The following is a 13,676-nucleotide window of genomic DNA, read 5'->3' on the forward strand; positions in this document are numbered from 1 at the left end:
AGCAATGAGAATTTGTGTCAAGGAATTAAATGATTTTCCAGTTGCCACTGAACTTGACATTTAGTCCATGTCACAATTAAAGAAAACACAGCAAAATCTACTCTTCAATCACAACAGTGTAAACTTTTAGGGTAAGAAAACAATGCCTTAAGTGCCATTAATTTGGGTTTTAGCCAAATTCACGTCCACGATATATTTCCATATCCTCTTTCATTTCTACTTAAAATGGTGATGCATCATATTTATAATTTTCAAGGTGCCACTTTTTCTTTTTATACTAAAACCCACAAGCTTTTGTCCCTTCTTATTCTGCTAAAAGGTTTATGTCCTTGGATTGCAGTCACTAGGTGCAGCCAGCCAGGCAGCTATTGCTAAACACATAGGCAGGAACCTCTATGGATATCATCACAGACACTGATACCCAGTTTTGTGTCTTATTATTCAAAGCTAGGACAAACATAACTAAGTTTTAAAATATACGGCCACATATTTTAAATTTAGATTTAAGATATTTTTATATTAATCTCACAAATATAAATGTTCCAAGAGACTTCTTATCTCTGCCCAAACAGATGGCACAATTTTAATGTCTAGTGAATCAAGAACTCAAAGATGCATAAATGCCATGGGCAGCACCTGCCAGTTGTGTCATCATATGATCTAAGAGTCGCTACCCTGAAGCAAATGCATTCCTCGGCGCTAGATGACACACATTGTCATCAGAATCCAGTATTTACCATGTTGGAAACATCTAAAATGTCTGTGGCTATAAAAAGGCAGCATTTCCTGCTGTGTATAATTCCACTAGAAACTGAGTGCAAGAGAAAGCAAGATTCTTTCTGGTGGGGAGGGAAACAGCAGTAAAACAGATGAAATGGGGCAAGTACACACTGCATTGCCAGTTGGCCTCCTGGTTTGACAGAATTTTGTTTCCGACAATAAGGTCCTTTTTGATCCCACATAACCCAGATTTTCAAATTCCTATTTTGTACCCAAAAGGTTATTCATAAAAGCCTGTGTGGAGATTAAAAAAAAAAAAAAATGTCCTTAAAAAAATTTCAAGGTGATTAATTTTATTTTCAGACTAGCAGAATCCCAAAATAAAGTACACTACCTTAAATCTACTTTTGATTCCTCTCCCTCAACAAAATGAGACAAGTCACAAGCCAAGGGAACCACTGCTGTCATCCCTGTGTAGACCTGTACCAGAAATGACACTGCCCTGTAAGAAACCGATTTCAGAAAGCGTCACGAACCCATGGTAAACTGTGCTAAATGACTAGGAAGACATGATTATTTATTTATGTGCTTGAAGTTAAAATATAGCCCCATGAACACTGATCTATTGACTGACCTTGTCTTGATGAAAGGAAAAAGCAACCCTTTCTAGATAATTAAAAATAAATTCTACCTTGCAGTTGTAAAATCTGGCAACTATGAAAGCAGAATGATTCACAAACAGTAACAAAAATTTAAGCAACTTTAAAAGTAGTTTTTTAAAAAAGTCTACAAATATTCATCAGCAAAAGGCTCTTATCTATTTCTGCATCTCCCAGAGCCACAACCTAAAAGTCTTGCTTAAAGTAGGTACCATAAATAGTATGGAAATAAATTATAAAAGAAAAACAAAACAAAAATGCTAAGGAGTATAAGGATTTCTTTTTGGGGGTGATGAAACTGTTTTGGGGAGGCCAGTTGGCTCCGTGGTTAGAGCGCAGTGCTCATAACACAAAGGTCATCGGTTCGATTCCCACATGGGCCAGTGAGCTGTGCCCTCCACAACCAGATTGAAAATGACTTGACATGGAGCTTATGGGTCCTGGAAAAACACACTGTTCCCCAATATTCCCCAATGGAAAAAAAAAAAGAAAAGAAAACGTTTTGGAAGTAGATAGTGGTGATGAATGCACAACTGTGTGAATACGCTAAAAATCACTGAATTGTATACTTTAAAGGGTGAATATGTTACGGTACATGAATTATATGTGATAAAACCATTATTGAAAAGAAAAAAAGGAAGGAAGAAAACAAAAGCGTATGAATAGCAATGCCTCACCTTGGTCTTTAAAAGTCTGTGTTATCACTATGCCATCTTCTGGAAATTTCGCGATGCTGCACCCTGATGCGTAATACACTAGAAAATAGTTGTTCAAAGTTATGAGACCATAGAAACATGGAACATTTTATCCATAGCTACTCGTTTACCTAAAATGCATTCTTTAGACATTATACGTTTTCTAAGATTATTGTAAATTGTAAGAGAGGAGCTGCTATTATTGCCTGGTCACACTTAAACCACAAGGTTAAACTTCAAGTTAAAAAACGCTATTAATATAAGGCTCTGAATAGATTTCAGAAGTCAGAGTTGTCACAGACTTGAAACAACTAAGTCAGGACGAGCAGAATCAGTAGTAACAACAGCTCAAGATGTTGTTCTAGAAACTAGCTCCCAAAACTACTCTGGGGAAATTATTTAAATGAGATTTGCAAAGTTATTTCATAAACACAATTTTATAAAAAAATCAGGAATCGATGCGGTGTGTCTTATTTGGGAACACACGGGATACGGAGCACCTTACGGATGGCACTAAAACTAGACATGCTTGCACACAATATTTCCATTTGAAAAATGTGGACTGGACGAGAGTGGTTAACACCCAGGCTTCCGGTCCACTGTGAGGACATGGAATTGTTCTCTCCACGGACCCCAGCCTCTTCCAGAATCACACCATTCTCTGAAACTTAGACTTCAAAGACACACTGCATCTGCTCTTGCATTGCCTGGAATACGAAAACACAAACACAAAACCTTACTGTCATGGCTCGCCAAGGTAAAATCCCCTTCGTACAGGCCATCGCTGAACCCCATATTCCAGACAGACAGAAGTTCATTCAGAGCTGGGATATTGGCTCCTCCAGTGTCTGGCATCCACCACTGCCTGTGAATGTGATAAGGAGGCACAAAAAAGGAAGGAATTAAAACACTCCACATACACTTACTCTCTGCACAATGAAACTGAATTTCCTCTGCCAGAAACCAGTCCATCCACACTCAGCTTTCAGCTGAAACTAACTGTGTGGGTGTGAGCAGTACTATAACGTACATGCTTCAGCCGCTGTGCAGAGTACATCAAAGCCAAATTTATGAAATGCACCCTATATAACATAAATGCACTGCATTTAGAGCCTGGACCTCGGGAAGGTCAGTGAAGGAAAAGACATGAGAAAGAAAACAAGAGAGAGAGGAGAAGCTTCTGAAGTTGATCACAGACCCTAAAGAAAAAAATCCAAAATCTATTATAGGGGTGACATATTCATAATACATTGGGAATCCTTGATTAATAACTAACTTACTGGAAGGTTTCTTTAAATAACAGTTAAATTTGTATAGATTCAGTAATAGAGCGATGAGAGACTAGAAAAGAACTAAACAAATTTAAAGCTCAAATAGCTAAGATGAACAAGGAAAGCCAACGAACCCTTTAACTTAGTACTTGGAATCAATGAGCATTTTGTTCCCTTTCAAGTAGCTTTCAAGAACATCTCTACTACATGAAGAGATATCTTGCGCTAACCAAGCATCTGAACCTGTCTCTCACAGCTGAAAAGACCACCAACGGCCCAAACGGTCACATTATGTGTTTTCGAGGCAGAATTTAATTCTCCAAAAGGCAAACTTTTTATCCAAGTACCAGCACCTATCAGTACCTCGTGTTTTCATCGTAGAACTTGACTTTCCTCATAACGGACGTGTTGTACCAGTCACTGAAGACAATGAGGGAAAGGCCGTTGTCCACGTCCCGCCTCAGCTTGGCGACCTCCTCAGGGAAATACTCCTCTTCACTGTCCACCATGAGCAGCGTTCCTGGGGGAGGGACAAAGTGCCAGGCTGGGAGAGACTTCACCTCTGAACAGCGGGCCTCACTGTTTCACAAAAATGGTCTCTTACTGGCATCCACACCTCAAGTACCTGGCTTCTAACGCTTTGGTTTGTGCCCCTGAACCGCTTTAGAAGGGAGTGAAAAAGAAAAGATCAGGGCCCTGCAGTACAGACAGCAGCTGGCTGCGGCCTTGTTTCGTTTGTGACGCCCAATATAAAGACATCTCACTTACTTGGGAAGAAGCAAATTACAATGAGTGCTGGAGTTGCTTTTAATGAAAAATAAATAAAACTGTGCAGACGTCCTTGTCCCCCATCATCCTGACAGTGTCGCATTTTAGCTGAACATTCCCACTGTCACCACTACCATGTTTCCCCGAAAATAAGACCGGGCCTTACATTAATTTTTGCTCCAAAAGACGCATTAGGGCTTATGTTCAGGGGATGTTCTCCTGAAAAATCATCCTAGGGCTTATTTTCTGGTTGGGTCTTATTTTTTGGAAACACAGTAAGTAGGGCTGTTCTACTTGGCGCCTTGTTCTGGCCTCCACTAGGACCAGGAGACCCCACGCATGCTCCTTTTGCTGGCCTCTCATTTAAACTGTGATTCGCCTTTCAAACTTTCCACAAGACACCCACGCAAGCAGAAAGAACACCTGGCCGGCACCTCCGTACTGCTCACCATACTGATTAGCGTCAAAGCACGTGAAGGGGGAGCCGAGGACTTCGACAAAGTAGCCCATGCTTCTCAAGTGCTGGTACATGTCCCTGAAGTTGGTGTGGATATGGTCACCATTCCTGAAAAACAGCAAGCGCCGGCGCTGAAGGATCAATCGTTACTCATAACAAAGGCTACCTCACCAGTTAATTCCTGAAAGCTGGTCGCCTCTGCAGGGCACGGCTCCATCCCAGCAGAGGCCTGGGGAGGCCCGCCCACTGGCACAGAAGCAGCAGTCGGCCTTTCAGACCAGCTTTCTCTGGGCTAGCATGTAAAATGGGTGATAAGAAATCATGCACATGGCACGAGCACGAAGGAGATAAAATGACAAGAAATGGCCCAAGAAATACACTGAAGCATCACTTTAGTGGTGGCCTATGTGTAAATGGTTAGCAACCACCTGCAGTTGACAGAGTCAGCACAGAAACACAGATGTGCTGGAACGAGCCACAGGGGGCAAGTGCACTAAGACGGCAACGTCTACTTCACCTCGTATCACTGCTGCTCATCACCTTGCTATCCCTCTTCCTCCTAAATGTGCTCATTTCCCTATTGTACATTCTATGTAAGCTGCCTACCCCACCGTCCCATGAAAAGACCCAGCGGTCATTCTATCTGCCTCCCGTCACCTCTCGGCCCTTCAGAGTCCACCTCCTCAGTAGGGCTGAACCCAGGCGCTCCTCTCCAGGCCCAGGGCCATTACAAACTTCTGCCACTTTCTGTCTACCTGGCTCTGGTCTGAGCCCCTCCAATCTGATTTCCAGAGACATCTTTATAAAGAGCAGATATGACTTTGCAACTGTCCTGCTCAAATCTTCAAGACTCTTTTTCTCCCCTCACCTTCAGGGTCAAGTCTCAACTCCTTTACTTACACTAAGGCAGAAATGAACTTGGCACCTGGGCTAGGAGACTCAGCCCAGCTGCCCTGGAGGGGCTGTGAGAGGGCAGGGGCTGGAGGCTTGAGGAGGACACAGCAGGAAGTCTGGCACACAAACAAGTCTAGACAGGCAGCCACTGGAGTTTTAAGCAAATTGTGACAGAATTTGTTTTTAGGTGACTGCTGCACGGACAACGGGATTTAAGAGAGCAAGAATGGCAGCAGTGACTCATCAGGAGGCTACCGACACCGTCCAGGCGAGAGATGACAATGGCCTGAATGAGAGTGGGAACAGAGGTGGCAGCCATATAGGGCGGGAGTCAGGACATGTTCTGGAAGGAAAACTGAAAGGATCTGCTGGCTGATTCTACAGAAGTAAGGGAAAGAGAGCAATTAAGGACAAATTCAAGGGTTTTTACTGCACAATTATGAAAGTCTGAAAGGAGAACTGCAGGGTGCCTTAAAAGCATAACAAGGACCTAAAAAGTCTGGGGGGTCGTGGCAGCCCAGGCTCAGTGAAGAGCAATGTCTGTTCCCCAAAGGGACAACAAGCCCGTCCTGCTGCGGATGGACTGCGTGTTGCTGAGCGTCGCGTCTGGCGGCTGGCTGCTCACCAGTCCAAAGGGTCATTCTTCATTCTCAGATTATCCCTGGGGAAGTAGCCGGGTGGATAGCGGAGGTTGTGGTACTGGTCCCACAGAACTCGCTTGCTTCGAGGAGGAGCCGGAATTATCTTCACCTTAATTGGCAGCTTCACTGTTGAAGTCTGTTCTGCACCATTTTTTGACTAAAAATTAAACAAAATAAACTTGAAACCCCCCTCACGCTCAGAAGAAACTTTCAGATTCTTGGGTTTAAAAAGTCATTTCTATTATGTAACCCTAACAATTTGAAAACAAGAACTTCTAAAACAACAAACGGAACCTTCACTTATCACAACTAATTTCATTCAGAATCTTCTTTTAAGAGTTTGAGACTTAAAATTCAAAGCACTTTGTTCCTGAAACACGAGTGCTACATAGGATTCACCTTACATTCCCTGAGAGAACACCCATTTTCTGCAATCATTTTGAGCTTGAACTTGGGCACAGAATAGTCCTATCTGCTGCTGCTCAGCTACAGAATCGGAGGCACTATCATTACCGAGCGGGCATTTCAAATCCAGCTGCTCTATATGCCCTGGAATCAGGCTCCAGGGCCTTCAAGTCTAATAGTGTCTGCAAACTGTGCATCAAATCCGAGACCCTAGGCCTTCAGCCTGTCCCTCCCTTCCAGCAGGCTAGGGTGAAGGTCAAGAGAAACCAGTCCCTCCCTGCATGCACTTACTTCCACCTCTGCTGGGGAAGCTACGGTGATCATGACGTGCCCCTGTGCAATGCCTTCCCAGGAAGCCGCTTTCTTGGTGACAGAAATGGAAATGGCCAGGTAGCCTGACCAAGGCCATAACACCGAGGAGTAAGAGAAAGCTACTTCGATGTTGTCTCCGTTCTGTGGTAAATAGGGCTGCCAGTCAGGCTGCAGGAGAAAAACAAGCAAAGGCTAAGGTGAAATGCTCAATTCCTAAATGACCTACAGTGGTTTTTGAGAAATGCTTCATATCTTAAATAAGGCAAAATGAAATTTAGACACAGATACTAAGCAACATATACCCAAAGGAGCCTATGGAATGTCTAGAACATTATCCACTAGAAAACTCTAGAATCCCACTATTTCTGACAGACTCCAATTTTAAAGAGAATTTTTTTCCCTAAGCTTAAAAAAACAAAAAACAAAAAGGGACACGTTTTGATGGAAAAATTTTATCTGATAGAGAACGTAAATAAATGAAAACACTCAGATTTGAGGTGAGATCCCAATTAGTCGAAGGCTTCAAGCATCACACGAATTGAAAGGAATCATGGATGCAAAACTGTCACCAAATTCTGAAGCCAGTAATTGGGCAGGTAGATAGAGGCTTATGGTGCTCCCAGAGGAAGAGCTGGCTCGACTGTCAAGATGACTGCCCTTTCAGTTTCTTCCTGCTTTGAGGAAAGCGAAAAGGGAAGCATGAGAGGAGGCCATCAATAACCAGTATTTCAAAGTAATCTCAATTACTTATTTCCCTCACAAGCCAGAGAGCAACAATACACTCCCCAAGTGAGTCAGCATATTAAAAACAAATTGGAAAAAGAAGACGAAATATTTGTAGGATACATTATCCCAAACAATGAGGAAGGAAAGGGATTTTTAATAAACGCTCTTGAGATCACTGGTTAGCAATTGAGAAAAAAGTTAATTTTCATCCATTTCTTATACCACGTATCAAATTAACTCAACACACGAAAAAAATTACATATTTAACAAGCATAAAAGAAAATAAAATTGAGATTTTTATTATGTCTGTGAAAGGATAAGTTTCTAATTTTTGAAACAAATGAAATCACAAAAGATCAAAATTCAACTAGATGAAAATGTGAAATTTTTACAGAACTTCCCCCTTAAAATAAAACCTACTACTGCATTAAAGAGAAAACTAAACAATAAATCTGTGGGAATTTTTTGCACAAAACACAATGGTTCATTTGTCTATGATATAAAGATTTTGTTCAGATGGATAGAGAAAACCTAAATTCCAGTATAAGAAGGAGCCAAGACAATGAAAAGCTACTTCACACAAGAGAAAATGCAATTAGTAAACAAACCTGAAGACAGCCACCTCACAAATAACTGCACAAGTGCACATTAAACAAGGTACCCCATTTTACCCTCTGAATTTAAAGTTAAAAGATGAAACACCGAGAAATAAACCAAATGTCCATCGACTGGTGAATAAACAAAATAAGGTCTATCCATACAATGGAATATTATTCAGCCATAAAAAGGAACAAAGCACTGACACATGCTAGGACGCGAGTGCCCTTTAAAAGACATGCTGCTGAGTGAAGGAGGCCAGTCACAAAAGACCACATGTCATAGAACTCCATTTATATACACTGTTCAGAACAGATAAACCCAAAGAGCAGTAAGTATCTGAGAGATTGCCAGGGGCTGTGGGAAAAAGAATGGAGAGTGACTAAAAATAAAGGTTTCTTTTGGGGTGATGAAAATATTCTAGAATTACATAGTAGTGATGGTTGCATCACTACTCACTACTAAAAACTACTGAACTGCACAATTTAAAAGGGTAAATTTTATGGTATGTGAACTTTATCTCATTTTTTTAAAAACCTCATAAAAAAATGTTCCACCCAGGGCAGGCACCGTGGAAACACTGCCCCTCTGTATGCCACTGGCAGCAGTGTGAGATGGTGTCACTTGTCTTGGAGAGAATTTTGTAGTATGCAGCAAAGAGCCGTAATAATGTCCACACCCCCTGATTCAGGATTCCAATGCAGGGAATTTATGTTAAGAAAATAATTCAGAAGAAAAGAAAACTGTATATGCAAAGATATTCAGTGAAATGTTTATATTTGAAAACTACCTATTTGTAAGCAAATTATGGAAATAGTAAGCAAATTACGACTTGACAGTTTTATGTATTATTAAACAACCATGAAAAAGTACATTGGTGCTACTTTTAAATGTATGTATAGTTACGTTTTTAAATGTTTACAAGATGGAGAACTGAAAAAAAATACTAAATATTTGCCTGCTGCACAAAGATAACAAAAAATATGTATTTCAGATAAGAGTTGGAAAAGAATATTTTAAAAATAGTGGCTGTGTTAGTGAGCTGGGGCTGGAAGTGATTTTTCTGTTCTCTTTCCCTAGCCTTTACTTTTTTGACGTTTATGCAGTAAGTATAAAAAAATCATAAACACAAAATGCAAAAAAGACCATGCCTTCTAAACGCTAAGGCCCATTTGTGCTCATTAAGCAATAAAATAATTACAAGTGGGTCTTTAATTATAGGTGGGAAATAATAAAGATGAGGAATCAAATGCAATTAGTTGATTCAGGAGACAAACTCAAAATGCCAAAGTGGAAAAAAAAAAAAGCCAATTGGTTGCATTAATTTATCCCTGACTTATGTGGAAAGGATTTGGGGGAAAACAAATCACTGCTTCCAATACCCCAGCACCCCACACAGGAGAGAATCATCCCTGTTTTAACTTCAGGGGAAAGAGCTAAGGCACAAAGGTCTGGGCCAGGTCTAAGTTCACCACTAGCCAGAGTGCAATTTCACCTTGTCTACAATTCTTCCTGTGACGCCCATGCCATTGAGGATCGTGACATTGACGATTGTCGGCATTCCTCCATAGTAGATGGGCTGGGAGCAGTAGGGCCACATGTAGGGACACTCGGTCAGATCTATGTAGCTGGGGCTCAAACTGAAACAAAGAACATAGCGTTAGAAAACAACACCAATGTGTACACGGAGAGTCAGCAGGGCAGGCCTGAGCCTTAGAAGGGCCTGCCTGCAGCAGGCATCTGGGAACTTGGCTTTGAAATGCTTCCTGCGCTAAGACCACTGGGCCAGTCTGCCTCAACTGTCTGTACAAACAACGGGATGTGTGGGCAGCACCTCCTTCCTTCTGCAATTCTGGAACTTTGGTGGTTGTGGCTGGCAGAGAATAAGGACGTGACCAGCCCCAGTGAATGCCTTGGACTGAAAGTCTCAAATCATGAAATCACTGGGGCGAAGATGAATTTTTTAATAAATGCAGCTGTGACAAATTGATGGTCATCTGGCAAAAGATAAAATTAGATCCATATCTCACACCACACCTAAGCATAAACCCCAAATGGATTAGGAGTCTCAAGTACATAAAAGGAAGCAAACAAGAATTAGAAGAATTTCTCTTTCACCTCAGCATAGAGTAAGTCTTTCTGCAACTCAAAATCCAGCGGCAACAATAACAAAAGACTAACAAAGTTAGCTATTAAAAAAAAATTGCATTGGCAAAAAATCAAAGGACAATTGACAAACTGAGAAAAAGATCTGCACTATGTATCACCAACAAAGGGTTACTAACTCTAAATTATAAAGAACTCTGAACAACTGAGGGACGAAAAGAACCCCAGAACAAAATGGGAAAAAGAAATGAACAGACACTTCACAAGAAAGGTATAAAAATGGCCTTGAACCCCAGACAAAGTGCTCAACCTCACTCATAATTAGAGAAATGCAAATTACAGCATTACTAAGCAACCATTTCTCACCTATCGGATTGGCAGAAAGTGACCAGCACGACACGACATTCTGCTGGCGAGGCTGTGGGAAGGCAGGCGCTCTCACACATCACTATGGGATACACATGGACACAACCCTTTGGGAGGGCACAGGAGTGATACGTAACACAGCTCCTATGCTCTTCACTTGGACCCAGCAAAGCCCACTTCTAGGAATTTGTCCTGAAGACACACCTCCAACAAAACTAAAACACGAGGCCCAAGATGATTTATAGCAATAGCTTATCATTGCAAAATATTGGAAACACAATATAAATGCCCAAATATAGGTAAGTGGTTGAATAAAAGATGGTACATCTCCACTACGCAGCTATAAAAAGGAGGAAGATCTCTATGAATTGATATAGAGCCATTTCCAGGGTACTGTCAAGTGAAAAAAGATCAAAGTACAAAAGAATATTTGTAGTAATGCTATCCTCTGTGTTAGAAAGGGGATTTAAGAAAATACGTATGGATTTGCTCATTCGGGCAAAAAGAAACACAAGAAAGCACCAACGAATGAGGCTGTTACCTACAGGGTGGGTGGAGCCAGTGTGGAGAGAATAGAAGGGTGGAAATGGGGACAGAAGGATGAGGGGAAGTGACCTCCTCCAGGTGAACTTTTGTGTGCGGTTCTGACTTTCGAGCCGTGGTAATGCTTCACATACCCAATATGTAACCAGCTGAAATGAACAGGACGTGGAGGGAATCCAAAAAGAGATCCAAACACTAACAAATGAACTCTACTGTATGGAAACTGAACAGCAACACCACGCTGATGGAATGGAGGGAGACTTAACCTAAGTAACTTTGGGAAACAACATGACTATATTCTGTAAAGCTAAAGATAAAAAGCACTATTCATTATCACTGTAAGCAAATTTGCTAGTATATTTATTTTTTGCAAGGGCGCGTGTTTGCAACTCTAAAACTACTCAGTATGCATATACTAGGACTGAGCAATCAGTGAACATATTGTGGATAATGAGAGCCAGGTTCCTCACTGTTAGAAAAGAATTACAAACAAGGAGAGGGCAGACTAGACTGAGAACCGTGGTGATGGGTGGGATCGGAGAGAGACCAACTCATGTTTTTGGCATAGCTACAGATGGACATATAGAGAAATAGGTACTATGTGTGTATGCGTGTGCACACATACAGACATTTCCTAGCTCTGTCTGCTAAAAAGGCCTAGAAAAAACTATAAGCACAGCTGCCAAGAGCAAAACTAGTGCCAAGGTCTGGCTTCTAAATACCACCCTCCAGTTGAAGGAACCAGGCTGTTTGGAGAAAGAACTGACACCACGCCTGGGGCATGGAAATGCTGTGCTGCCAAAAAGTGAGAAAGTGCTCAAAAAATGATGGAGACATGCTGAAAAGACATAAGAGCCAACTCGAAGGGGCCCCAATAGCCAAATCTGAGACAATGTGAGCAACAATATAAACAATGATATTATTGGCTTATAACCCAGAATCAAATAAATATTCACGTGTCCACACTGATAAAAATAAATTGAATAAATAAATAAATGAGCGAGAAGGGACAGCTCTTCCTTACAGCAGATTGCCAATTAATAAATGTAGGAAGAATGAGAGAAATAGAAAATCACCATGGGGCAATCTCTATTGTAATAATCACTGTAGGCAACAACCATCAACGGACACTAAAATTAGTGAAAGTATGTTAAGAAACAAGAGGGTCTCCAAGTGTACCCGTACACGTGACACTGAGTAGTCACAAGGGACAAACAGTAACTGCAATGAAGAAAGCTGGCAGACGCCACTACAGGCAGGCACCGTGAGCCAGGCTGCTCGGATCTTCTGCTACAGAAGCGCAGCGATGGACGCCGCCAGCTGCTGGCCCTCTGGACCCTCCACCATGTCTGTGCCAGGGCCACGTTCCCCCAGGCTGCTCCCAGCCAACGACTGAGTACGGAGGGTACTAGGGTAGGCCCATCCTGAGGGACACAGCCTCCTCTAACAGGTCACTCTGGCAAGGACTCCTCCCAACCAGAAGAAACACTTAGACCTGTGTCATGGTGGGAAGATCTTCCTCCACAATCCTCCTTCCTCCCACCTCTTTTCACAGGCATCAGGTCAGCACGGCAGTCCTAAGACCATTCCTGCCTCCTTCTCTTTATCCTTCATATCCCCCTTCCCCAACAGCTCTCTTGGACAGCTGACCCCATCTTGGCATCTGATTCCTGGATGGAGGGCCTGGACTGACACATCACCTGAACTAAATGATGCAAATGACCTCCCCCAGTAACAAGAGGAAGGGAACCAATGACGTGTTCCCCGAATGAAGGAGACCATGGAGACAACTAGAACATGGGATGCTGGACTGGCTCCTGGTCCAGGGAAAGGACAGGGGTGGGACAGTGGGTGAAATCTGAATACAGCCTATCGATTAATCAGTGGTAATGTATCCACATGAATTTCCAGACTCAGCCTTATACTATGGTTATGTGAGAGGTTAACATTAGGGAAAGCTGGGTGAAGGATTTATGGATCCGTGTACTGTTTCTGGAACTATGCTGTAAATCTAAAATCATTTCAAAATAAAAAATGAAAAAAACTTCCTATCAAAAATATGTAACCTCAAAATAATCATGAGAAAGCATCAGAAGATGAGCCCACATCAAGAGACAGTCTACAAAACAGTCGCCAGCACTCCCAAAAGAGTCAGTCACGAATGACACCAAAAGACATGAACTGTCAAAGTCTGGAGGAGACCAAGAAGAAACAACAACTAAACGCAATGTGGGGCCTGGGTTCTGGACGGGACAAAGAACACGGGCGAAACTGGCAAACTGGGAATAAAGGCTGCAGATTAATTACAGTACAGTATCAGTGTTCATCTGGTAGTTTTAACAGTTGAATTATGGTCATCTAAGATACTGCCATTAGAGGAAGCCCAGAAAAGGGTAAACTCTGCTAATTTTGCAAATTTCTGTACACCCGAGATTACTTCAAAAGAAAGTTTTAAAAAGTAAAAAAGAAAATAGGAAATCATTATTTTAAACCATTCATGTGAAAAATAATAGAAC

The 13,676-nt window shown here is 41.8% G+C and overlaps 1 protein-coding gene across 3 annotated transcripts in view; it reads right to left on the bottom strand.

Moving 5' to 3' along the window:
* MBTPS1 (membrane bound transcription factor peptidase, site 1) overlaps window positions 1–13,676 on the bottom strand; it is a 60,097-nt gene that overhangs the window by 14,419 nt on the left and 32,002 nt on the right. For all 3 annotated transcript variants that reach the window (XM_081032703.1, XM_081032705.1, XM_081032704.1), the window contains exons 12-18: window positions 9,641–9,785; window positions 6,802–6,990; window positions 6,090–6,262; window positions 4,563–4,678; window positions 3,709–3,865; window positions 2,815–2,939; window positions 2,057–2,134 (exon numbers count right to left, since the gene is read on the bottom strand). In XM_081032703.1, coding sequence (XP_080888829.1) covers window positions 2,057–2,134; window positions 2,815–2,939; window positions 3,709–3,865; window positions 4,563–4,678; window positions 6,090–6,262; window positions 6,802–6,990; window positions 9,641–9,785 — 983 coding nt within the window. The remainder of the gene's footprint in view (window positions 1–2,056; window positions 2,135–2,814; window positions 2,940–3,708; window positions 3,866–4,562; window positions 4,679–6,089; window positions 6,263–6,801; window positions 6,991–9,640; window positions 9,786–13,676) is intronic.

This window comes from Rhinolophus hipposideros, assembly GCF_964194185.1.
Source record: "Rhinolophus hipposideros genome assembly, chromosome: 21".
NCBI lineage: Eukaryota > Metazoa > Chordata > Mammalia > Chiroptera > Rhinolophidae > Rhinolophus > Rhinolophus hipposideros.